Source organism: Canis lupus, chromosome 16 (assembly GCF_048164855.1).
Source record: "Canis lupus baileyi chromosome 16, mCanLup2.hap1, whole genome shotgun sequence".
In the NCBI taxonomy this organism is placed as follows: domain Eukaryota; kingdom Metazoa; phylum Chordata; class Mammalia; order Carnivora; family Canidae; genus Canis; species Canis lupus.
The window spans coordinates 18,061,426-18,084,390 of record NC_132853.1 but is presented as its reverse complement, the minus strand read 5'-3'; the positions used below and the strand labels follow the sequence as shown (position 1 = coordinate 18,084,390).

The 22,965-nt window shown below is 55.1% G+C and overlaps 2 protein-coding genes and 1 long non-coding RNA gene across 6 annotated transcripts; all 3 read right to left on the bottom strand.

The window, feature by feature from the left end:
- Window positions 1-1,103: 1,103 nt before the first annotated feature.
- On the bottom strand, window positions 1,104-17,336 carry FLOT2 (flotillin 2). Of its 4 annotated transcripts, XM_072779281.1 has the most exons (12): window positions 17,151-17,306; window positions 11,533-11,614; window positions 8,260-8,350; window positions 6,007-6,097; window positions 4,891-5,014; window positions 4,172-4,290; window positions 3,949-4,062; window positions 3,728-3,847; window positions 3,430-3,644; window positions 2,840-3,023; window positions 2,405-2,554; window positions 1,104-2,326 (listed from the first exon to the last, which is right to left on the bottom strand). In XM_072779281.1, the coding sequence occupies exons 4-12, from the start codon at window positions 6,079-6,081 to the stop codon at window positions 2,288-2,290; spliced, it is 1,140 nt and encodes a 379-aa protein (XP_072635382.1). In that variant the 5' UTR covers window positions 6,082-6,097; window positions 8,260-8,350; window positions 11,533-11,614; window positions 17,151-17,306; the 3' UTR covers window positions 1,104-2,287. The 4 variants fall into 4 exon arrangements, with proteins under 4 accessions (XP_072635382.1, XP_072635384.1, XP_072635381.1 ...); XM_072779283.1 differs by lacking the exon at window positions 8,260-8,350 and having other exon boundaries at window positions 17,151-17,336; XM_072779280.1 differs by lacking the exon at window positions 6,007-6,097 and having other exon boundaries at window positions 17,151-17,310.
- On the bottom strand, window positions 12,662-14,064 carry LOC140606206 (uncharacterized). Its single transcript, XR_012008589.1, has 2 exons — window positions 13,990-14,064; window positions 12,662-12,899 (listed from the first exon to the last, which is right to left on the bottom strand). It is a non-coding gene; the product is annotated as an uncharacterized lncRNA (long non-coding RNA).
- Window positions 17,337-17,593: 257 nt separating the features above from the next.
- On the bottom strand, window positions 17,594-21,953 carry DHRS13 (dehydrogenase/reductase 13). Its single transcript, XM_072779284.1, has 5 exons — window positions 21,785-21,953; window positions 21,536-21,654; window positions 20,447-20,570; window positions 19,954-20,265; window positions 17,594-18,470 (listed from the first exon to the last, which is right to left on the bottom strand). The coding sequence occupies exons 1-5, from the start codon at window positions 21,909-21,911 to the stop codon at window positions 18,019-18,021; spliced, it is 1,134 nt and encodes a 377-aa protein (XP_072635385.1). The 5' UTR covers window positions 21,912-21,953; the 3' UTR covers window positions 17,594-18,018.
- Window positions 21,954-22,965: the final 1,012 nt, after the last annotated feature.

Below are 22,965 nucleotides of genomic sequence, written 5' to 3'. Positions count from 1 at the left end.
TCTCTCTCTCTCTCAAAAAAAAAAAAAAAAAAAAAAAAAAGCCTTCTGTAGTTTCTTACCTCAGAGTCAAGGCCAAAATATAACCCACTAAGGTTTCACATGATCTGCAAACAGGTTTCCTTTTTTTTCTTTTTTTTTTTTTGCAAACAGGTTTCCATCCTGACCTCACCCACTACCATTCTCCCTGCTGCTCATTCACTTGCTTCCAGATACACTGTCCTTGCTCGTCTTTGGTCACACCACACACACATTCTATCTCAGAGACTTTGGACATGACACTCTTTACTCATGGCGTATTTCTTTACTTTCATCAGTGCTACCTTCTCAATGAGGCCTTCCTTTGACATGCTAAAATTTCACTTGCCCCCAAACTTGCTGTTCTTTACCTCCATGTGAATGTAAGCTCTAAAAGCTAGGGCTTTGTATGGTTCACTGCAGTCTCCGCACCATCTAGGGCAATGACTGGCACATAGCAGACATTATGTAAGTTTGTAACGAATAAGAATACAAACAAAGCCTGGGACACCTGGGTGGCTCAGCAGTTGAGTGTCTGCCTTTGGCCCAGGGGGTGATCCTGGAGTCCCGGGATGGAGTCCCACATCGGGCTCCCTGCATGGAGCCTGCCTCTCTCTCTGTGTCACTCATGAATAAATAAATAAAAATCTTTAAAATAAATAAATAAAATCTTAAAAAAAAAAAAGGTTATGAAAGCCCTGAGAGGTGAAGTTACTTGCTCAAGATCACACACGTGATAGCAGTCTGACCTCAGAGTTCATGCTCTTAAGCCTGACAAATGGGCTTCATTACCGAGTGGGGCTGAGGACCGGCAAAGAAGTGTGGTGAATCTGGCAGCTCCCCCATCTTCTGTCTACAAAGGAGCCAGGTCTCCCAAGGCTCTCATCTGGGAGGAACACCTGGGCCAGTGGCCTCCCAGCCCCAGGAGCAGTACTGGGGACACGGCCAGTGTGCTGATGCCCCCCAGTGGCTGTCATGGGGAAGAACAGACAAAGCGTAGCCTTTAGGCTGAATGGGCATATGGGTAAGGGACCCAGTTAGTCCTTGCTTTCTAGTCTCCCCCTTCACAGAAGACACAATACAGGGCATAGGCATAACAGATCTTTATTTTACTAGAAGGGACAGGCAGCGGGGCAGTGCAGCATCCAAGCCCCAGACCCGACATGCAGCATCCACATGCAGGAACAGCTACACAGGCTGGGGCAGAGCCAGAAGTGGGAGACTGGAACCAACTGACACCCACAGCATCCCTGCCAGGATGCTTGGGCCCTGGGCTCTTCTGTCTCCGATAGCGCAAGGAGACAGAGGACTGGACTGCTTCCCCATGGCTGGAACCCTATCACTCTGGTCAGAAGGAAAGATGGCATAAGGGGTATGGAGTCTGGCCAGTCTACAGCACTCAATTCTGTACATGGTTGGCACAGCCCTAACCACTGGAAGGGCCTAGCCCAATGTCCAGGACAGCACAGCCCTAGTAGGAAGAGGGTCTACACACCTTCCAGTCCCCAACAGAGCTAGACCCGGATCCCAGGAAGGCTTAACAGAGTTGGGACCAAGCCCTACTCCACCTAGTAGGGACATGTCCATGAAGGGGACTTCCCTGAGCACAAGCAGGGGCCTCCTAAGGCAGTAGTAAAGTGAGGGAGCTGCTATAGACAGGAGGCCTTGCCCCTGTGCCCCTAGGTGGGGAGAGAGAGGTAAGGTATGAGAGCAGGCCTGGGGCTGGGGAGGGCAGTGGCCAGCTAGGCCTCGGGGGTCGGAATGGGAGAGGCTGGGGACTTCCTGGGGTAGGGCCAGGAAGACCAGGCCAGGAGAGGAGAGGGTGGCCATCCTACCCAGACCCTCTGCACCCATGCCGAGTTTTGGCAAGGGCCACAGGGAGGATGGACGATGCACAGAGCACTTCAAGGCACCAGGATTCTGAGGAGCAGCAGGGCTACTACCCCCCACAGACAGTGATTATAATAAACGACTTCAGCCTAAACTACAGGATGTGTAGGGGGGAGCAGAGACAGAGACAGATAGATGAAGGAAGAGATGTACAGAGGTGGACACGAGGTGGGGGAGACAGACCTGATGAGTGTGGCAGTGGAAGTGAAGGTGTGGGAAGGAAAAAGAGAAAAGGAGATGGCCAGAGACAAGAGAGAAGGGAAGACAGCCAGAGAGGGCCTGGACACGCAGCACCTCTGGTCCCTACAAAATAAGGCACCAGAGTCAGTAACGCTCCCGTTGTCGCTGTGGTAGTAAAACGGCTGCTGAGGGGTACAGGCCTTCATGCCTGTGCACCGGTGGCCTTCTTGATCAGGGGTATCTGCAAGGAGGGGAGACGTCATGAGGCCTCGGCTCTGGGGCCCGGGATGGCTCCACATGCAGCTAGCTGGGCGCTCACCTTGGATAGGTCCACGCCGGTGAGGGCATGCACAGAGGCAGGCAGCTCCGCCAGTAGTCGGTTTACTTCTGATGTCACCTTGCTATTGTCCCCACTGAGGACCACAATCTCATCGACTTTGGTCAGTGGGGCAGCGATTTTGGCAGCAATCTAGGAGGCAGGGTGGGGTGGGAGGAGAGCATGCTCTGACTCTGTCCATCTGCCCTGTCTGGTATCTTTCCCACCTTCTTCTACCTCATGCAACCCCAACGCAGCTTGGGTGGCTCTTATTTGAAAGCCATGGTCAGGGAGACCCAGTGGGCCAGGTGAGCCTGTGCCTGTTGTAGGGTTCCTGCCCTGATGCTGAGTACTTCTGCATTCAATGCTTCTGGCCAGCCTGTGGCTGTGCTCCTGACAAGGCCCCCTCAGACCCACCCCAGGGCGGGGGGGCCTCACCTGGGGCAGGGCCTCCAGCACCAGTGCCATCTTGGCTGCATCCCCGTATTTCTGGTAGGCCTCAGCCTTGAGCTTCATTCGCTCGGCCTCTGCTTTGCCCATCGCCTCGATGACTGCTGCCTCCGCCTCACCGATTTTGCGGATTTTCTCGGCCTCTGCCTGTGCTAAGAGGACCTGCTTCACCCTGCAGGAATTCAGGCCGAGCAGGATCAGTGCCAAGTGCCAGGGCCCTCTGCCTCAAGCCCTCTGCCCTGATGGGTGTCGGGGTGGGGAACCTAGGAAGGGAACTAACTACCCTGGCCTTCTGGCTCTGGCCAGGGGGAGGCCACTGGCTACTGGATGAGAAGGGGAGAGGGAGCTAGCCAGGATGCCCACTGAGCCAAGTACCATACCAGGCCCTGGAGCCCCCTTTATCTCATCTAGTCTTCCCAGCACCATTCCCACAGGGGAGGCAGGTCACTTCCAATCCACAGTCAGAAAGCAGGCACAGGGAGAAGTGGCTTCCAAGCTGGGACTGGGAAAGCTGATGGTGTGTGTGGACGACAGGGGAGCTTGACTACTTCCCACCCCGCCACAGCCAGGGTGCTCACTTTTCACCCTCGGCGATCTGCTGGATGCGATGGGCCTCAGCCTCGGCGGGGCGGCGCACCGTGGCAATGAGTTCCTTGTCCGTGCGAAGGATCTCTTGTGCCTCCACTGCGATCTGCTTCTTGCGCTGTACAACCTCGATCTCAATCTCTTCCTGCCGGATCTTCTGCTGCTCCCGGGCCCCTTGCAACTCATAGGCCAGCTGGGCCTCGGCGGTCTGTGGCAGGAGGATGGGTAGGACATTAGAGGCTGGCTGCCAGGCCCCTAATCCCCAACCTGGGATACCTGATGGCGCCTCACCTTGATGTTGACTTCCTCACTGAAAGCTGACTTCTGTAGCTCAAAGGCTCGCTTGGAGTCGGCAATCTTGGTGTCTGCCATGAACTTCACATCCAGCATCTCCTTCTTGCACTCCGCTTCCTGGCAACAACAAGGGCAGGTGCTGAGGGCCCCCCAGGTAACCAAGGCCCTGCTGCCCCTGAGAATCCTGGCCCCAGGGGCAGGAAGGAAAGCTGGTGTACCCTGATGCCTGCATCTCGCTCGGCCTCGGCCACCCCAATGTCGGCATCTCTCTGTACCACAGCGGTCTGCGTCTTGCCCAAGGAGCTCAGGTAGTCCACTTTGTCATACACGTCCTGGGAGGGAAGGGGGAGTCATCCTTGGGAGTTGTAATAGGCACAAAAGTGCCAAGCACCCAGAGGGGCATGTGGGGAAGTGGGCTGCAGCCTTCCCATCACATGTCACCTTAATGGTAAAGCTGAGGATCTCAATGCCCATGCGGCCGACGTCAGGAGCCGCCACCTCCCGCACCAGCTTGGCAAACTGGTCCCGGTCCTGATAAATCTGCTCCACGGTCAGGGTTCCTGGGGACAGAGCAATCACAGGCTGGCTTCCTGGCGGCCCAGCCCACTGGGACAGGGAAGAGGCATGCAAGTAGCGGTCTGAGTGTTTGCACACGTTGTACAGTCTGAGCTGGGTCTTCCTGGGGTTTCTTCTTCACAGCATTTGACACTGAGTCACCTCCTGCAGAGCCCAGGCTGGTTGAGGACAAGTGTCCCAAGCAATCCCAGGTGCCTGATCAGACTGGCAGCCCCTGCCCCCCATACCAATGCCTTCCCCTTCCCTCAGGTCCCTGAAGTTTTTTTTTTTTTTTTAATTTTTATTTATTTGTGATAGTCACAGAGAGAGAGAGAGAATGAGGCAGAGACACAGGCAGAGGGAGAAGCAGGCTCCATGCACCGGGAGCCCGACGTGGGATTCGATCCCGGGTCTCCAGGATCGCGCCCTGGGCCAAAGGCAGGCGCCAAACCGCTGCGCCACCCAGGGATCCCAGGTCCCTGAAGTTTTGAAAGAGAGTCTTGGTGGGACTGCCATGCCCTGGGCCCCTCCCTGGCTTGGGTTTGGAGAGCCTGTGAGGTTCCTCAAAGGCAGCAGAGGTGTCTGGAGGCAGGGCGGGGCCTTACCGAGGATGGAGCGCAGGTGCCCCTCCAGGGTCTGCAGGACGACGTTCTTAATGTCCTGCACGTTCTTGCCCAGAAACTGCTCACAGGCCACGGCCAGGAGCTCCTTCTCCGTCATGATCTTCACCTGCCAGTGGTCACAGAGGTGCCTGAACCAGGCTGGAGGGGGGCAGGTGGAGGCCCCAGACCCAGAGGAGTGGAGGATGGTGGCTGTGCCCCTCCCCTCCTTGTTCAGACCGGGAGGCCTAGGGGCCAGGAGGGGTAGTCTGGCTGAGGCCTCTAGTGGGGAGAGCATACAAGGAATTCTTACACTGACACATTTTATCTTCAATGGCAGCCTCAGGCCTAGACATGGCCTTTCTGCTTGGGGCTCATCTCCCCACCCCTCAGCCCACTCACTGTTCCCTCATTAGCCAACTCCCCCCCGTAGGCTCCCCACAGGTAGGAGACCTGCAAGCTGAGAGGCAGAGAGGGTGAAAAGGAGAATGAGCAATAGGGACACAGATATACAGACTAGGGAAGGTCGCCTAGACAGGGCAGGAGACAGGTCCAGGGGGACGTCACTGAGGTGGGGTGTCTTCTGGCCTTTCCTTCCCGAAGTCCTAAACCAACCACTCCCTCACCAGAGGCCTATTAACTCGGTTGCACCTTGCTGCCCCGTGAAGTCTAGGGTGGGAAGCCCCTCACTCAGACCCCGAGCTGGGAATAGAATACTAAGCAACCTCCGAGAGAGCTCCTCTGCCTCGTGTGGCCTTGCCCTCTGGTCCCCACCCTTTTAGACCCCGTACCCAGAGAATAGGGAAGGCCTGGATTCTGGGACATGGCCCTTCCAACACCTGCAAAGAATAGGGTGGGGTTAGTGAGACAGGAGCCCTCAGCACTGGTTCTGTCCCTCGTGGGCCCGCTGAGGAGAGAAGGGGTATCTGTTAGTCCTGCTGAGTAGCCAAGGGGCCAAGTGAGCACGTTCCAGTGGTGATGACCCTCTCTTGGAAGGGGGCTGGGGGCGGGGGCATTGGAGAGAGACTGCCCCTGGCTGCTGTCCTCTCCTCCTCCCCCCACACCCCAGCACAAGGACGAGGCAGCTCAACGGACATGCGCGGGGCTGCTGAGTTACTATACCTGGGCGACACCCGTCACAGTTAAAGCTACCCCCTCGGCCGTCTCTACGTCCTCGCAGCGGGGCTGCAACGTCATAATCTCTAGGGAAATCCTGCCAAGAAATGCAAAACAGGGGCATGGGTCTGGGGGCCCAGGGTCTGGGGTGTGGGGAGAGTCCAATATCTCACTGCTCCAGCTGGGACAGGCCAGGGATCCTGCTGCAGAGGGTGGGGAGGATGCTTTGAGGGTCTGTAGTCAGAGGAGTATGTGAAAAGATGGGTGGGAAGGCAGAGCAGTGTGGGTGCAATGTGCTACCCATGGCACACATGTCTTTGCTCAGATCAGCCTGGCTTGCAGCACGGGGAAAGTAGAGAAGTGGTAGTGGGAGGTCTGGGTCAGTGGGTAGGGTCCAGGTGTAGCTGTGTGTGTGGGGGTGTGGGGGAGTGGATGTGTGTGTGTCCTGGGAATGACATGTAAGTGCTGGTACTCCAGGCTGTGCTGTGCAGGTTGTCCACAGGTGCCATGTGAACATCCCTCAGGGGCCTTCACCTGTTCACCAGGTCTGCTCAGTACCCCAAGATGCCCTGGGAGGCTGCCCAGAAACCTCTGCCTACTAGCTAGGTATGCTAGGAGTATGCTAGACCAAGATGCTGGACCAAGATGGAGGTGATCCTGTGTCGGCCCCCTGCCAGGGAAGTCCTGCTCAGTCCCTTCACCTGGCATCAGGTTTGACCTGAAGCCTATCCTCTGGGGTTGGGCCCAGGTGGCTCAAGTAGGGAATGAGGGCTGAGGTCACACTAGGGCTTCCTGGCCCAGACAGTCTCAAGGGTCCACATCACCTAGCTTAAAAGGGATGTGGGCATTTGCAGTTGTTCCAACTAGGTAGCAGTTTGGAGAGGGAGTGGGGTTGCTTTAGCTAGAGGTGGAGGGAGGCCGGGACCCTACCCGTTCCCTGCAAGGTGCTCTGAGCTGCTCAGGCCTCTGTGCTGAAGCCTGCCCACCTGAGGCTACAAGGAGTGGATGAGGTGGGGACGGTTCCCTTCCTGAGTGGAGCCAGCAAGATAGGTGAGGAAGAGAGAGGTGGTCTAGGGTTTTGCCTGAGAAGCCTGAAGGGCAATTTCATACAAGTGAAGGGAATGGGTAAGATGATGGTTAGGGCTTTTCCAGTCTGAGGACACAGAATGAAGGCTCTGAGGGGGCAGGGGCTTTCTGATGTTCACTGCAGCATCCACAGTGCCAGGAATGGGAAGGAGCTCAAGAGAGAGCTGATGAGTGAAGCAATGAAGGTGAATGCCTGCACAGCACAAGGAGAGTGCTGGGAGGCACCAAACACCCCAGCTCGGGAGAGGGTTTCACTGGCTACAGCTACATGGCAACGAAGAATGAGACATCAACGGTCACTAGCCTTTCCAAGTGAGACTGGATTCACGATAAAGCTTGGGTTTCTCTGGCACTTCTTCTTTTTGGTAGGTGCTATGCCCAGTGTACAGCCTAACACTGGGCTTGAACTTAGGACCCCGAGATCAAGAGCTGAGCTGAGATCAAGAGTCAGACACTCAGCTGACTGAATCACCCAGGTGCCCCTCTGCAGCACTTCTTTTCCAAAAATCCCAGAGTCCTCATCTTTCTTTACCTGCCTTTCCCATATACCTACAAAGCACAGAGAGGACAGGATTCCCAATTTTACACATAAGGAAACTAAAACTAATGATAAGAGATTTCCTCAAAGGCTTTTGCACAAAAATTAGGGGCAGGGAAAAGCCAGGACTCATTTTGCTAAGGCCTGTCAAGGAGATCAGAGGAGGCCAAGGTGCTAGTAGAACAGAATTTTTCAGGGGACCTGTCTCTGGCCTTGTGAGGAGGAGTGCTAGGGCTTGACATGTCAGCACGGACAGGTCGGGCTGGCAAGAGAGCTCCACAGTGCCTGGAGTGGCTGGACTGAACCCTCTGTACCCAGACAGCCTAGTTCTGGCACATAGGGCACTGTGTCTCCTGCCTCAACTTACCCTTTGGCATCCAAGGACACCCACTGGCAGACTTGGGCAGAGCTTCCAGAATCCCTTGCTCTTTCCCCACTAGCAGCCCCAGTGGGTGAGGGCAAGGGAGCTGGGGATCTATAGGGGTCCATCCTGGTACCCAGAGCAGCACAGCTGGGAGCAGAGGGGAGGGAGGCACACTCTCAGGAGGAGAGTCCATCCAGTTCCTGCCTGCCAGGCCCCGCAGGGCAGGAAGAGAGAAGGTTAGACACAGAGGAGGAAGCAGGTGGGTTATTACCTGTGCAACCCCTGTTACGAATAGCGGGACCCCCTCCGACGTCTCAATATTCTCACAGCGACACAGGATGGTCATAACCTCCAGAGACAGTCTGAGGAGCAGCCAGGGGGAGGGAGAGGTAGGGACAGGAGGGGTAGGAGGGGACACAGCAAACACACACAGTGGTTACCAGACAAGCAATGATGCCTGATGCCTGGGGGCAGGGGAGGCTGCTCTTCGTACTCTAGCCTTCTCCTGCCAGCTCGGCCTAGGACTGTAGGGGGACATAGGAAACCCCCTTGCTGGCCTCTGAATATCTTCCCTAGCCCCCATACCCGCCTGAGAGGAGCTGCTGGGCTGGGGGAAAAGCCTGCTGATGCCCTGGGCCTATGACCTGAGATGGGAAGGCCTGTGAGCTGGGTGCCCAGGTGGCCCACCACCTCACTTTCCCAGGACAGTTCTGGCACAGTCTGGGAGACTCAGCCTCAGCTCTACCTTCTAAACACAGGCAAACCTGTGTTTCCAGAAATTGGGCAGGAAATGCCATGCTGGGGATTAACGAGCCACGGCAAATACTTAATCCTGCTTGGGTCTGTGCTATATATCACTAAGAAGGCAATTTTGGTCCAGGAAAGCCCCCCCCCCCCCAAAAAAAAACCAAAAAACCAAAAAAACAACAACAAACGCTGGGATTTTCTGATTTGGAGGGCTAAGTGTCAAGGGAGGCTGAAGGAGGAAGTGTGTCCCTGCCAGGATATTCACAGGGACAACTGGGAGGTGATGGAATAATTCACTTTGGAATTTCCGAAGCTGGGCATAGGCAGAGGAGAATTATGGCAAAAAAAGCAAAGGGCCTTGTGCAGCTGCTCAGCCCACCCCAGCCGACCCTCCCTAGTGCAGCACATGTGTGTGAGTGGTACGGGATGTGTGTGTGCAGGGTGGCTGGGCAGAAGCTAGGCTGTGTGCAGTGTGGGACGTTTCCTGAGACCAGAGGAAGGGAGGGCAGTGGCTGAGGACAAAGGAGCAGAGGCAGGTGGACCAGGGGATGGGAGCAGTAGACCATGAGGAGCCCTGCCCTTACCTGTCAGAGGGGCTCTGGCCATGCAGACATGCAAAGGCTGCCTTCAATCAAGCCCCTAATACTAGCACTCTTGGGTTGAGAGGACTCTATGCCTGGCTCAGACAGGAACCCACCAAGCTCTCTTCTGGGGAAGGAGGCGAGAGGGAGAGAGGAGAGAGGGAGGGAAGGAAGGAGGGAAGACAGGAGGCTGCAGCTCAGATGCCAGAGGTGGAGGATTCACTCAGGTAAGGGAGAGAGCTGCCACGTGAGGGCCTCAGGATGGTACAGGACATGGCAGCAAAGTGCAGCAAGAGGGACTTCATTGAGCCTGGAGAGGAATGGCTGACAGCGGAGGTGGGGCACATGGAGGGTGGCTGCGGAAAGGGAGGCTTGGAATTCAGGCTGGATTAAAAGCCTCTACTTTGGGATCCCTGGGTGGCTCAGTGGTTTAGCGCCGCCTGTAGCCCAGGGGCTGATCCAGGAGTCCCAGGATCGAGTCCCATATGGGGCTCCCTGCAGGGAGCCTGCTTCTCCCTCTGCCTGTGTCTCTGCCCCTCTCTGTCTCTCATGAATAGATAAATAAAATTAAAAAAACAAAAAAAAAACAAAAAACCCTCTACTTTGACTGGAGAGGCTCCTGCCGGCCTAGGGAAATATAAGCCCCAGCTTGTAGAGATGTCCTTCATATAGGCCAGGGGTCGGGGAAGGGGCTTCCCTCAGAAACAGGGCCCACGAAGGGCAAGATCTACAGGCTCAGACTCCCCAGCAAGTGGGACCAGAGGGAGAATGCTAAGCCTGGGTTTGTGAGACCAGTTTCCTAGGATGAGGTCCCAAGCCCTCCACTCCTTACTTGCAAACCTGCTGTCAGAGAAGCTCGGCCCCGTCTTGGAGCTCTGTCTGCTTCCTGCAGCAAGAAGCAAGAGGGGGTGCCAAGAAGGTAGAAAAAGGGCTGCAGGGATCTTGCCCTAGTGGTGGAGGCCTATGCAGGACAAGTGTCTGGCTTAGCTGCAAACCCTCAGGCCCAGCTGTGTGTCAAGATATTTGGACAAGATACTCTGTGATCACAGGACTGCATGTCCTGTGGGTGGGGTGGCAGTGCCTCTGGAAAGGGCACCCCATGGCTTCTAACATGGCCAACTGGTATACTCAAGAGGGCCTAGCAACCTCCTGAGAGGAAGTTGTGACCAGTATTGGTTACTCTCTGACACTTTTGGCCTTGGGCCCTAACAGTCCCACAGGATCCCTCTATTCAGGTAGAGCAAAGTGAGGAAAGAGAAGAGGGGGTGACTGCGATATCAGTGAGGTTAAAAAGTGGACCTCCTTCCCATGCCCCTGACCCTAGCTGACACCCTTGGCTTCCCTGGGGTCCCAAGCACTGGCAGCTCAGTGCAGGCCACAGGGCTTTTCCCCACTGCTTCCCTTTGGGGTGACCACCACTTCCCCTCTCACAGCTTTCCAGTTCGGCTACCCCTGTTGCCTGGGTCCTGGCCTGGAAGGATCTGGGCCTAGTCAGGAAGGGGGTGATGGTGGAAGAGTGGCTGGCATGCTTCATCTCCTCTTTGGTGAGCAGTGAGGGAGGCAGGAGAGGCCCGGGCCAAGTCTGGGCCTGCTGGGGGTGCTGAGGGTCCTAGGGGAGCTCCCAGGAGAGCCCGCTGAAATGTCCCTTCCCCTGGCGAATCCTTCCAGACTGACTGCAGAGGTCCCGATCTATTTTGTCTGGCCCAGCACCCATTCCTTAGCTCCCCTCCCCCTGTCTGTAAGCGGCCACTGCCATGGAGCCATAGAGCTGCTTCAGACCGTGGATCCATTCTCTGCTCTTCAGCCATTGCCTGCATTGTCCGGGCTTGCGCAGGCAAGGGCGGGTGTGGGTGGGTAGATCTCTGCAGCCTCTGTGGGTCTCCACAGGGAGGATAATCCAGGCAGGTTTCGTGAATAACCGAGCGAGACTTAGGGAATGAGGATTCTGCGTGGGCATGACCTCGAATTCTCTGGGACACAAGTGATGTCTCCAGTGGAAAAAAGCATCCCTACTAAGGGGATGGTGCCCAAATGGGCCCCGTGGACCCCTGTGCCACCCATCTCACCTGCTTTTTAGGAGGCCCCACCCCCCAGGATGGAATGTGGCAAGTGGTGGATGCTCCAGCTGACTGTGGGGTGAAGAGGGGGAAGCCTGGAAATCCTTTTCTCCCTTGCCCACTTGGACACCAGGTTCCCGGGGGGCCCTGAGCCCTTACCTCTGAGTGTCGGAGATACACCACCAGGCCCAGGCCCAACCGCCAAACACGTACTGTTTATAGTCAGAGCCACAACAGCCCCCTGGAGAGCAAAACAAACCACTGCTGGTCAGTCAGTTCTTGGGTTTGTCTGCCCTGCATCCCTCCAACAGCAATTTTGGCTCTACCCGCTCTGACACTTGACAACTCCCATTGAATGGGTGCTGAGCTTGCACAGAAATGAGAGAGCTCTTAAGCCCTGGGAATCTAGTTCGGTGGATGGGTAATTTACATAAAAAGGAGGACATCCTAGAAAAAAAAAAAAGGAGGACATCCAATGAATGGTTCTGAATGTGCTTTCAGAGAACAGAAGAAGTCAGTGGGCAGGAGTGAGCAGGAAAAACTTTCAACTTTCATTCAACCATTCATTTAGCAAACAAGCAGAATAGGTTTCTGTGCTAGGGATTCAGAAATGAAGCTACAGTTCCCATCTTGAAGTATGTGGGAAAATTTCCTGAGATAACCATACTACTGTATGATTTCCCTCTTATCAGGGCATGTGCAGGCAGAAAGGGAACACAGGGGGATGAAGGGATGAGGGGCATTGGGAAGCTGATGGGAGGCAGGAATCTTGGAGCCAAGATGGGATCCTTGCTCATGCCCAGCAGACACATCTCAGGAAGGCTGGTTCTCTATTCCCAGGGCTTCAGGGTGACTTTGTACCCCTGGGCAGGAGAGTGAATGGAGAAGACAAGGCCTCAAAAAAAGGCCAGCCTGTGGTACCCACAGAAGAAGTAGAGACAAAGGGAGAAGGTTTCAAAAGGAAGTGGTGCCTGGGATCCCTGGGTGGCGCAGCGGTTTGGCGCCTGCCTTTGGCCCAGGGCGCGATCCTGGAGACCCGGGATCGAATCCCACGTCGGGCTCCCGGTGCATGGAGCCTGCTTCTCCCTCTGCCTGTGTCTCTGCCTCTCTCTCTCTCTCTGTGTGACTATCATAAATAAATAAAAATTTAAAAAAAAAAAAAAAAAAAAAAAAAAAAAGGAAGTGGTGCCTGAAAACTATAAACTTAACAGAATGTTGCATCTGGCCCCAACTGTAGAAATGTCCGGCATACTGTCTATGCAGAAATGAGAAAAACCAATTCCTGAAATTCTTTTTCTTTTTTTAAAGATTTTTTTATTTATTCATTTGAGAGAAAGAGAGAGCACATAAGCAGGGGAAGGGGTAGAGGAGAGGGAGCAGCAGACTCCCCCGCTGAGGCGGAGCAGGAGCCCCATGTGGGGTTCAATTCCAGGACCTGGAGATCATGACCAGAGTTGTAGGCAGACACTTAACCATCTGAGCCACCCAGGCGCCTCCAATTCTTGAAATTCTTGTTGTGAACTGTCCTGCAAATGCCAAAATTATTCATCAAGTTCAAGAAAAGTTTAATAAAAGCTAGAGGGGCAGTTTCTTTGCAGTGCAAAAAAAAAAATGCACAGGAAATAGATGATTCAAAGGAAATGTGATTTGGGAAAAAGCCAATGGGTGTTGTCATTTTCTGTATTCACAAACTTGAGTTTTCAGGAAAGCTTTAGAGTGTGTGCCCCCAAAAGCCGAGGGTTAGGGGTAGTTTCATGTAGCTGGGTCACAGTGTCTCTGAGGACCCACAGCAGAGAGGGCAGATCATAGGGTGTTTCAGGTATCAGGTCAAGAAGCTGTGTGTGTGTGTGTGTGATGGGGGAATCACACAGAGACTGAAGCTGGGGAGCAACAAAATTATATCTACATTTTAGAAACACCACTTTGCACAAGGAAGATGGGGGTGGGGAGGTCTAGGAGATTAGGCAGGAGCCTTTTGCAGTGACCTAGGCAAGGCATGATGGCTGATGTCAGAGAGTAACTTCCAGAGAGATCTTGTCCAAGAGAATTTTCTGTGAGGGGGGAAATGTCCTATAGATGCATTGTGTAATATGGCAGCCACTAGCCACATGTGCTTAGCTTACTAAGACTTGAAATTTGGCTGGTGTGACTGAAGAACCGATTTTATAATTTAATTACTTTAAATTTAAGTGGCTAGTGGCTACCATATCAGTGCAGCTCTGGAGTCCAGGTCTGAGTGGGTGGTGAAGCCAACAAGGGAAAGAGAGACAACAGAGAGAATGGGGCTGGGGTATTTGGGTGGCTCAGCTGGTTTAAGTGTCTGCTTTCGGCTCGGGTCACAGTCTCGGGGTCCTGGGACTGAGCCCCGTGTCGGGCTCCTTGCTCAGTGGGGAGTCTGCTTCTCCCTCTCCCTCTGCTGTTCCCCCTGCTCCCGTGCTCCCTGTCTCTCAAATAAATAAATAAAATTAAAAAACAAAACAACAACAACAAAAAACCCTAGAGAAAACAGGGAACAGAGAGGAGCTCTGCACAGGTGGAGGTGAAAGAATGGGCCCCGGGAGTGCAGGGCCTCTGGCAGCGTAGCTGGTATCAGAGAAGGCTCACTCAGCTGCCCACCTGGTCCCCGGGGCCTGCCGCTGTACCCAGTCACAAGGAGCCCCTCCAGAAGTCCAGGAGCAAAGAGCAGCCCTGCGGTATGAGTAGGGGTGGGAAGAGGAGATCAGTCCAGTTCTCAGTGGTGGAAATACTGGCCCACAAGGCTGTAGGCTCAAGGGAAGCTATTGCAGGCTGCTCTGCCCTGGGGAGTGGGGTAAGGAGGCCTCCAGGGGCAAGCAGTCAATCTGAAACCTAAGCCATCCTGGGATCCACAGAAACTGAAAGGGTCACTCTGGCCTGGTGAGGACTGGGGCCTAGCAGCCTCCGGCCAGCTCCAGGGAACTTCTCCATGTGCTAGGGACAGGGGAAGTAGTGGTGGGAAGGGAAGTGAGTGGGGAAGGGGGTGACCACCCTTTATCTTTAACTTAGTCTTTGACCTTGGGAGGAGGCTGTCACCGCTTAAGCTGGGATTTGGCCAAGGACACATGGCCAGGTTCCCAGGGGTAGCAACAACAGGAAGCTGGGTTGGCCAGCCTGCCCCACCCCCAGCAGCCGCCTCCCCTGGAAGGCATCTTTTCCCAATTTCTGGTCATGCTGTCTGAGCACCACTCCCCAAAGAGAACACTTAGGTGCCCCTTCCTTGACCTCCCTTGTTCTCACTCTTTTTAGACCCGGAAGTTTCTCCTAATTTTATCTCACCTTTTCTAACCCAGCTTACTTTCCTTTGCCCTGTCTTCACCCACGCTGAAGAATCATACAACATCCCACGATAACCTCTGCCCCACTCTCAGCCCCTCCAGATCCAGCATGGGCTCTTTTCCTCCTCAGAAATACTGCCCTCCTTCCTGCCTCTCTTTTACCTTCTCACTCCTCCAGACAACCATACAAGGGGGATTCAGCCTTTTTTGAGCCACAATCCCCTTTAGTAGTCCAGCAATGCTGGAATGTTCATAAAGGCATAAAATATATAAGAAATGGATTATCTTGAAAGTTGCCAAAGTATCAAAATAACCAAATGCATGATACGTAATACATGATAATATGTATGATACAGTAAAACATTAAATAATAAGATCTAGTGGTAGATTTAATAACTAGCTTAACTTCAAAATCCCGATGAGCATGAATGATTTTGAAGGTACAATGCAAAAACTGTGGTGTGGTAGGAAAATACCTACTGATACTATCACGGGTTGTGGATGACATTTACAATATGAAGAAATGCTAAATTTCGATTAAGGTCGGTGACAATAAAAATGCACGTCTCTCCCTATCCAAATGCACAGACCTCTAAACTCTACCCCCAAACCCCAGGTTAAGAACCTCTGACCCTATTGTAGAGATGAGAGAAAAGTGTACAGTGTTTGGATTCCCCTTTTAAATTCCTGACAGTAGAAACTGAGAAAAAAGGTTTTATATTACAGAGTGAAGGAGGGAGGTACGACAACCTGAAAATTTTCCAGCCTTTTCAGGTGGAGAAGATGACCAGAGATGTATCTATCAGCATCCTTCCCAAATTCGGCCTCCAGACTTTGGATGAGGCTTAAGCAGCCAGGTAGGGGCGGGGCTGGGAGTGACTGCTCTGCTCTGCTGGGACTTCGTGTAGGAGAGAGCTGCATCCTTGCTGGATCATCTCAAATCCCCAGGTACTGTTATGCTGGGCACTATCCTCCCCTCTTCTCTCCCATTCTTCCTTGACTCCACCCTCAATTCTCAGCACAGCCTCTTCTCCCCACCTCTAAAACACCTTTGAAGCTAGCACTGCACTGGCCTCTGGCCAGAAAACCAGGTTTCCAGCAAGTGGAAGGTACAGAGTAGCCCACATCAGGTGTTGCTCTCACTTCTCAGTCTCAAAGCTCTCCACAAGGACAGGACTGGAGCCTTCGTCTCCTCAGCCCAGGGTCTGGGCTTCCAGAGAGAAATTCCACAAGAGAAACAAAGAGCGGTGCAGATTCAGGTTCAAAAAGTCCTCTTTAGGACTGCGGCCTGGGAGATGGGTGCAAGTCTGGTGTCAGTGTTCTCTGACTGGGGGTGGGGGGTGGGGTGGGGAGTGTCTCCCTCCTAACCCCAAGGCCACTTCTGGTCTTATCTGCTCCGGTCTTATCTATCTTATCAGGGTCCTGGTCAGGAAGAGTGGAGATTTCCAGTTGTGGGGGACAGACTGATTTTGAGGTGCAAACTGAGCCAGAGGCCATGTTCTGGGGTAAAAGTTCCCAACAGATTTGTCACACCTCCCCAAGGCACAGCTACAAACCCTGGTCTAGTCCACCCCCCCCCCACCCCACCCCCCGCTTCTGCGGCCAACCCTAAGAACTGGTACACAGGCTGGAAATTGGCAATGGTGGGAAGACCTGAAGGATTCCTGCAGCTCTGGGGCTCTAAGCTGTCAGGAAACAACGCCCCTCCCCGGCACCTGTGAGCTAGGTGTTGCACACGCTGGTGGCTTCAAAGGCTTCAGCCACCTTTCAAGGTACCAAATACACAATTTAAAAAGCAGCCTGCAGGCAAAGATATCTCTCCCTTTCCCAATTCGGCAGTCCTCCGCAAGCCCCCGCGGAAGCTCCGAGAAATTCTGGAGCCTGTAGCATTTTGCAATCGGCGACACAGCCCAGAGCCCAATTTCTCAACCTGTAGAGGCCGCACCCGCATCTCCGGGGCGGGCAGTGCCAGGAAACCCCAGCAAGCCCCAACCTGCTCAGAATTAACGGGAGCCCAAGGATCCCGGTCCCGGGGCCCCGCCCCAGGCAGGCACCTACCCTCCAAACTGCGAGACCCAACCCGAGGCCCGGGCGCTGGAATCCAGCCAGGCCGCTGTGTTCTGGGAACCACGGCCGCCCCCAGTTCAGGACCCCCAGGCCACGGTGGAGTAGAGGAGAGGAGACGGTGCCCAGGGAGGGGGCAGAGAAAGGAGGGAATAAACACAAGCACACACGCAGGGGGAGGGGGCGTCCCGAGGGCGCGGCAGGCGTGAGAATGGGGGCTCCCCCTGCAAGGTTCTCAGGCCCAGCGCCCGCGCCCCGCTCCCCGCACTGCCCCCCGCGCCCTCCCCTGGCCTAGCCCGCCCCGGCTTGCCCCGCAGCCCCGCCCCGAGCCCCCTCCTCGACCACGGAGGGCGCAGCGCGCGCACCCCAACACCCCCCGGCGCCGGCGCGCGGGCCCCACCTCCCTCGCCGCGCTCTCACCTGAGACCACCAGCGCCTCGTTGGGCCCCACCGTGTGGCAATTGCCCATGGCGCCGGCGGGGCAGAGGGCCCGCGGGGACCGCAGGGACCTGACGGCGCCGAGCGCACTGGCGGCCGCGCCCAGCCTATCCCGCCACCCCCAGCGGCCGCCCGCCCGCGCCCCTCCGCGGTCGCAGCCCCGCCGGAAGTGTGGCGGCGGAGGGCGGGGCCGGCGGCGAGAGCGGCGGCAGCGAGCGCGAGGCGAGGCGGTCAACACGCTTTATTTCCTGGGGCCCAGCCCCCCGCGCCCCGGGAGGACACCCCCCGACCCCCCGGGCCGCCCCGTAACGAGCGCCCGGACCTGCCTCTCCTCCCCGCACCCACCCTGCCGCCGTCGGCCCGGAGTCACACCGCCCCTGCCCTTGCCGGCCGGGAGACGCGAGACCTTGGGCGAGTCCCTTCACTCCGCAGCCGAGTCCCGCCTCGGCGAAGAGGGTCATTTAACTACCGGGCTACAAGGTTGCAAAGGGCCCAGTTCAGGAATTCGCACCTTGCACTCCATCAAATGACCACCGTCCCGGCCCTCACCCAGAGCTGATCAGTCACCTAGCGCGGGGACTGGTAATACCAAATTCAAATTCCTCAGAAGCAATGCTGGCGCATTTATCCCCCACCCCTGAATCTGGGAGTATGGCTATTTTCAGGAAGAAACCATCGCCCACGATTTCATTCCACCAGGAAAAGAGCTGTTCAGGACATAATGTGGAGCCCCAGAAAAGAACCACAGAGGTAAAAATTGCAAACCCCTCAGTGCTCAGGGCATGGCCTGGCGCGCAGTGAAGGTTTCCAAGGGTCACCCAGTGCCATGGAAAACATCCCAGCCTAGGGATTAGGAAATGCAGGGCTCAGGTTCAGTTTGAACCTGGATTCTGCGTGTGACCTTAGGCAAGTCTTGCGAACTCTGAGAGGTGGGGCAGGGTTCAGAAACTGTGGGCTCCTCAGGGTGGGGGCTGCTCGGGGAAGATGGGGTCCTCGGGTCCTCAGGCTGGGAATCTTCATCAGCTTCAGCGTCCTTGCCAGGCCCCAGCCCTGCCAGCCTTTTGCTGGCCTCCCACAGCTGGTGAGCTGCACGGTCATCTCGGGCGGCTGGGGGAACATCCTCCACATGGCAGTTGGCAAAATATCTCCCACTGAGGGGCTCAATGCCCTCCTGTAGAGCGCAGTACAGGGGTGTCTGGGCACCCCCTCTTGGTGCCCGCAGCATGAGCCAAGCTAGTGGGCGTAAAAGTGGGCACAGCCATCCAGGAACATGGCGCAGGAATAGCTCCGAGTTCACAGGCCCTGTGGACAGGAAGAAAGGAAGTGGGGAGGACGGTGGGTGAGGGTCCAGGGGAAGAGCAGCAAGAACAGGGCTAGAAGGGGATGAGGAACAGAGTCCAGTTCTAGGGAGACCAGGATAGTGTGGAGTGCGCATTCAAGTCCCTTGTGGGGGACAGCAAGCCTCCTCCTTTCTATTGGGGCTCCTGTCCATTCTCATGTCCCAGATTTTCCTTGTGCCGCCCCCCCCCCAGCCTGAGGGCACATTTTTTCCTTCTTCAAGTCCTCTTCCTTTGTTTAAGCAGCAAAGGTATTAACACCAATGGCAGACCGGTCACTGTTTTGGACATTAGAGCTGAGGAGTGTAATAAAAGCTTGATAACCATTAGTTGTGGTTATTGTCACTATTATAATTACTAGTGAGTCTTAGGCAATGACTATCTGAAGTGTGATATGGTGAGTGCTTGGCTGGCTTGCTCGTTAGAGCATGTGACTCCTGATTTCGGGGTTGTGAGTTTGAGCCTCACTTTGGTTGTAGAGACTAGTTAAAAATAAAATCTAAAAAAAAAAAAAATGCGGTATGGTAATATGGGTGGGATAGATCTTGTTATCCTGTGATCTGTTCCATAAGGCAGAGGTGGGCCTTATTCATCAGTTAACTCACTTAGCCTAAAAGCTAAAATGCTTACTGTGGACTCCCAGACCCTAGATGACTCGGCCCATCTCTATATCTCATCTCTTGCCACTCTCCTTCTCTCACTCTGTTCCAGCCACATGGGGTTCCCTATTCTTTCTCCAGCCTGCCAGGGACTTCTGTCCCAGGGCCTTTGCAAAGGCTATCAGCTCTGGTCTTTACACTCTTCTCCTCAGAAAGCCACATGGCTCATTCTCTCATCTCCTTCAGGCATCTACACAAATGTCACCTTTTCAGATATGTCTTCCTTGACTGTCACAGAAAAACAGCACCTCCTGTCATTTCATATCCCTCTCACTCTGCTTTATTTTTCCCGTTGCATTTTATTGCCACCTGTCATTGTATATATTTATTAGTCATGTCCCCTTCCCTTAAACTAGCATGTAAATTCTACAGGGAAAGGGTCTATGTTTTGTTCACTGCTATGTTCCCAGCACCAGGATTAATGGCTGGTATGTAATAGGTACTCAGTAAATGCTTTTTGAATGAATAAGTAATTATTACCCTTCCTCATCATTCTTATTTTTATAGTGAGTTCATCATATGGATGGCTTCTTGGAGTGAGAGCCTGGGCTTTATTAATTGCCATACCCTAACCAGTACTCAGCATCCAAGCTAGTGGTGTGAGGGGAATAACCCAGACAAGGAGAGCCTCCTTCCAAGATCAGCAAGGAACAGTCTCTCCTTATACCATGTTTCCTTCCTGTTCTGAGTTTCTGTGGCTCAGTGAGAGGCTGGGGGTGCACAGGACAGGTTGAGGTTGAGAGAGGGGGAATGAAAGCCAACCAGAGCAGTCAGAGAGCCAGGCCTCACCTGGGTGGGCTGCATAGCAGGTGACACCAGTACCCTCAAGCTGAGTGGCGAGCTCCCTGGCAAATAGCACGTTGGCCAGCTTACTGTCAGCATATGCCCGCAGCTCCTGCTGCCAGCCCACCACTGGGCGGTCCAGGCGTGTGAAGTCGAGGCGCCCTCGCCTGTGGGCAGCTGAGGATACCACCACCACGCGGCTAGGGGCGCATGTCTTCAGCCGGGGCAGCAGCAGATGTGTCAGCAGGAAGGGACCAATGTGGTTCACTCGCAGCAGCAGGTTAAACGGCTTGTGGGTCCGGCCACAGGAACTGATCCCTGGGGCAGGGGCTAGATATGAGCAACTGCTCCACAGGGAACCCGGAAGGCCACAGTGTCCCCATCTGTGAGACAGTGGTAGGGGGCATCCTTCCCACACATCCAATGGGCTTTGGCAAGACCTGGCCGGAGGGTATGGTTGCCCACCCGCCGCCCCCCTGCAGGGCCTGCTGCCCCTCACCGGCATTGTGGATGAGGATGTCCAGCCGTGGCTCAGAGCTCAGGAAGGCAGTAGCAAAGGCCCGCACAGAGGCCAGACTGGCCAAGTCCAAGGCCATGAAGATGACCTCATTGTTCCCACTCTCCTGTGGGGCAGCAAGGGCTGGGCTTGTCACCAGGCATCTCTCTCCTCTTCCCTCTCCCCAGGTACCAAATTTTGAGAGTCCTCCTCATACTGTTACTAAGATTTGCCCTTAGGCAATAGAATGTAGTGGATAAGCATGTGGACTCTGGATGCAAATCTTGACTTTGTCTTTTATTAGAGTGTGACATTAGGCAAGTGTGACATTAATCTTCCTGGGGCTCAGTTTTCTCACTGTAAAGTGGGAATAATGTAGCACCTATCTCACAGAGTTGTTGTGAGGATTGAATTAATATACATAAAATACTTAGAGCCTGGCACTCAGTCAGCACTGTGTAGGTAGTACTTGGTATTATTATCATCATTCTCTCTGCCCATTATTGCTTATCCTGAAATCTACAGCAGACATCTTTCTCATTGGTCTCCCCTCACCCACTCTTGCCCCCTCACCCCAGTCCAGGCATGTGCAGCCACTGAGGGGTTCCTCCCAGAAGGCTATTCTGACAGTCCATACCCTGCTGAAGACCCTTCACTAATACTGCTCCTCTTATAAAATCTGAGTTCCTCAATAGGGTCTATAAGGGCCTCCAGCATCTTCATTTTGCCTCTTTCCCCTATATTTTGTGCTCCATCCAGCCTCAATAAGCCTTTTCTTTCATTTTTTTTTTTAAACTCAAATCAGCTCTCTTGCCTCAGGGCCTTTGCATATGCTGTTCCCCCTGCTGTTCCTTTCCCTACCGTCTTTCATTAATGTAACTTTTACCAATCCTTAAACGTCTTAGAACAGCAATTACTTCTTTCGCAAAACCCACTTCCTAGCTGGCGTCTGGTGCCCCTTCCCCGCTGGTCCCCCAGAGCACCAGCGGACCCTCTTTTCTGCACTAACAACCAGTTGAGGGAGCCGCTGTGTTCACCCCTCCGCATCCCCAAGTGTCCGTTTTCCGCTCGCCCTCTCTGGCCCCCCCTCACCTGGCGGAGGTCGAAGGCGGCCGCCTCCCCGCGCTCCCGGCTCCGACAGGCCAGCACCACGCGCGCTCCCCGGCGCGCCAGCTCCAGCGCCGTCATCTTCCCGATGCCGCTGTTGGCGCCTGCGGTGGGCGGGCGGTGGGCGCGCTGAGCCCCGCGGGCCGCCGCCCCCGCCCCCGCCGCCCCCGCCGCCCCCGCCGCCCGGTCTCCCCGCCCCGCGGCCAGCCCGCCTGCCCGGCCCCCGGCACTCACCCGTGACCACGGCCGTGCGGCCGCGCAGGCTGGCTATGCCGCCGCAGGGCGGGGCCTTCACGAGGTTGTAATAGATAAGCACGTAGGCGCCCAGCAGCAGCCCCGCGCCCAGCAGCAGCGCCTCCATGCCGGCCGCGCCGCTCGGCCCCCGCACCGGCCCCGCGCCTCCCCTGGATCGCCGCCCGCCCGGCGGCTGCCGGTCCGCCCCGCACCCGCTCGGGCCTCCCTGAAGGCGGAGGCGGAGGCGGAGGCGGGCGGGAGGCTGGGCAGGGGTGTGTGTGCGTGCGTGTGAGCGTGGGCCCTGCGAGCGCCCCCTAGGCATGCGCCTTCGTCCTGTAGGTGTGTGCTTGTGGAGCACCTTCTAGAGGCCCGTGTGGGTTGGGCCCTGGCAGCGCCCTCTAGGTGTGTGCCTGCGTGAACTCCTTCCAGAAGCGTGTTTGTGTGCGGGGGCACCCTGGCTATGTACACGCATCCACCAACTCTGAGTGTGTGAATGACTCGTGAGTGTGTAATGTGCCCAAGGGCCCTGGGATTACCCTTCAGGTTGTGTGTGTGTGCCTGTGTGACCATCTTTTTTTTTAATTTTTATTTATTTATGATAGAGAGAGAGAGAGAGAGAAAGAGAGAGAGGCAGAGACACAGGCCGAGGGAAAAGCAGGCTCCATGCACCGGGAGCCTGACATGGGATTCGATCCCGGGTCTCCAGGATCGCGCCCTGCGTCAAAGGCAGGCGCTAAACCGCTGCGCCACCCAGGGATCCCTGTGTGACCATCTTTTACATGTTTGTGCCCACGTGGGCCAAGAGCCGCCCCAGGTGTGTACATGCATCTGTAGTCTCTGCCGATGTGTGCTTGAATGAACATCTGCCTATGTAGCTGTCCTTTGTGCGCATGCCCGTAGCTGAGGCCTTGCAGGAGGGGTTCACAGGGTGTGTGTAAGCCCTCTGGGTGTCAACTGTGAGTAGCAGAGACTTTCTCTTCTGGAGGGGTGTCTATGTACACGAATGCTGTTATGTCTGAGAGAGAGATTGATCCTGGAAGCCTTGCCCTCCAATTCCTGATCCTCACTCCCAGCCCTCTGCTGCTAGAATTTTTCCTGTTCTTCCTATAAAGGTCAGAAAGAGATGAGGTAATGGTCAGGGTGGCACCATCTGTCCAGGGCTGTTATGATTTACTCCTTCA

What these genes read in the sequence shown, in the direction of transcription:
- FLOT2 (XM_072779283.1), bottom strand. Translation starts at nt 17,199, where the DNA reads ATGGGCAATTGCCACACGGTGGGGCCCAACGAGGCGCTGGTGGTCTCA. An exon ending in CAGATCGCCGAGGGTGAAAA is followed by an intron (nt 3,024 to 3,429) that starts GTGAGCACCCTG and finishes GAATTCCTGCAG; the next exon opens with GGTGAAGCAGGTCCTCTTAG. An exon ending in TGCTGGAGGCCCTGCCCCAG is followed by an intron (nt 2,555 to 2,839) that starts GTGAGGCCCCCC and finishes CCTGCCTCCTAG; the next exon opens with ATTGCTGCCAAAATCGCTGC.
- DHRS13 (XM_072779284.1), bottom strand. Translation starts at nt 21,911, where the DNA reads ATGGAGGCGCTGCTGCTGGGCGCGGGGCTGCTGCTGGGCGCCTACGTG. An exon ending in CCGCCTTCGACCTCCGCCAG is followed by an intron (nt 20,571 to 21,535) that starts GTGAGGGGGGGC and finishes GCTGCCCCACAG; the next exon opens with GAGAGTGGGAACAATGAGGT. An exon ending in CATCCTCATCCACAATGCCG is followed by an intron (nt 20,266 to 20,446) that starts GTGAGGGGCAGC and finishes CCCCTGCCCCAG; the next exon opens with GGATCAGTTCCTGTGGCCGG.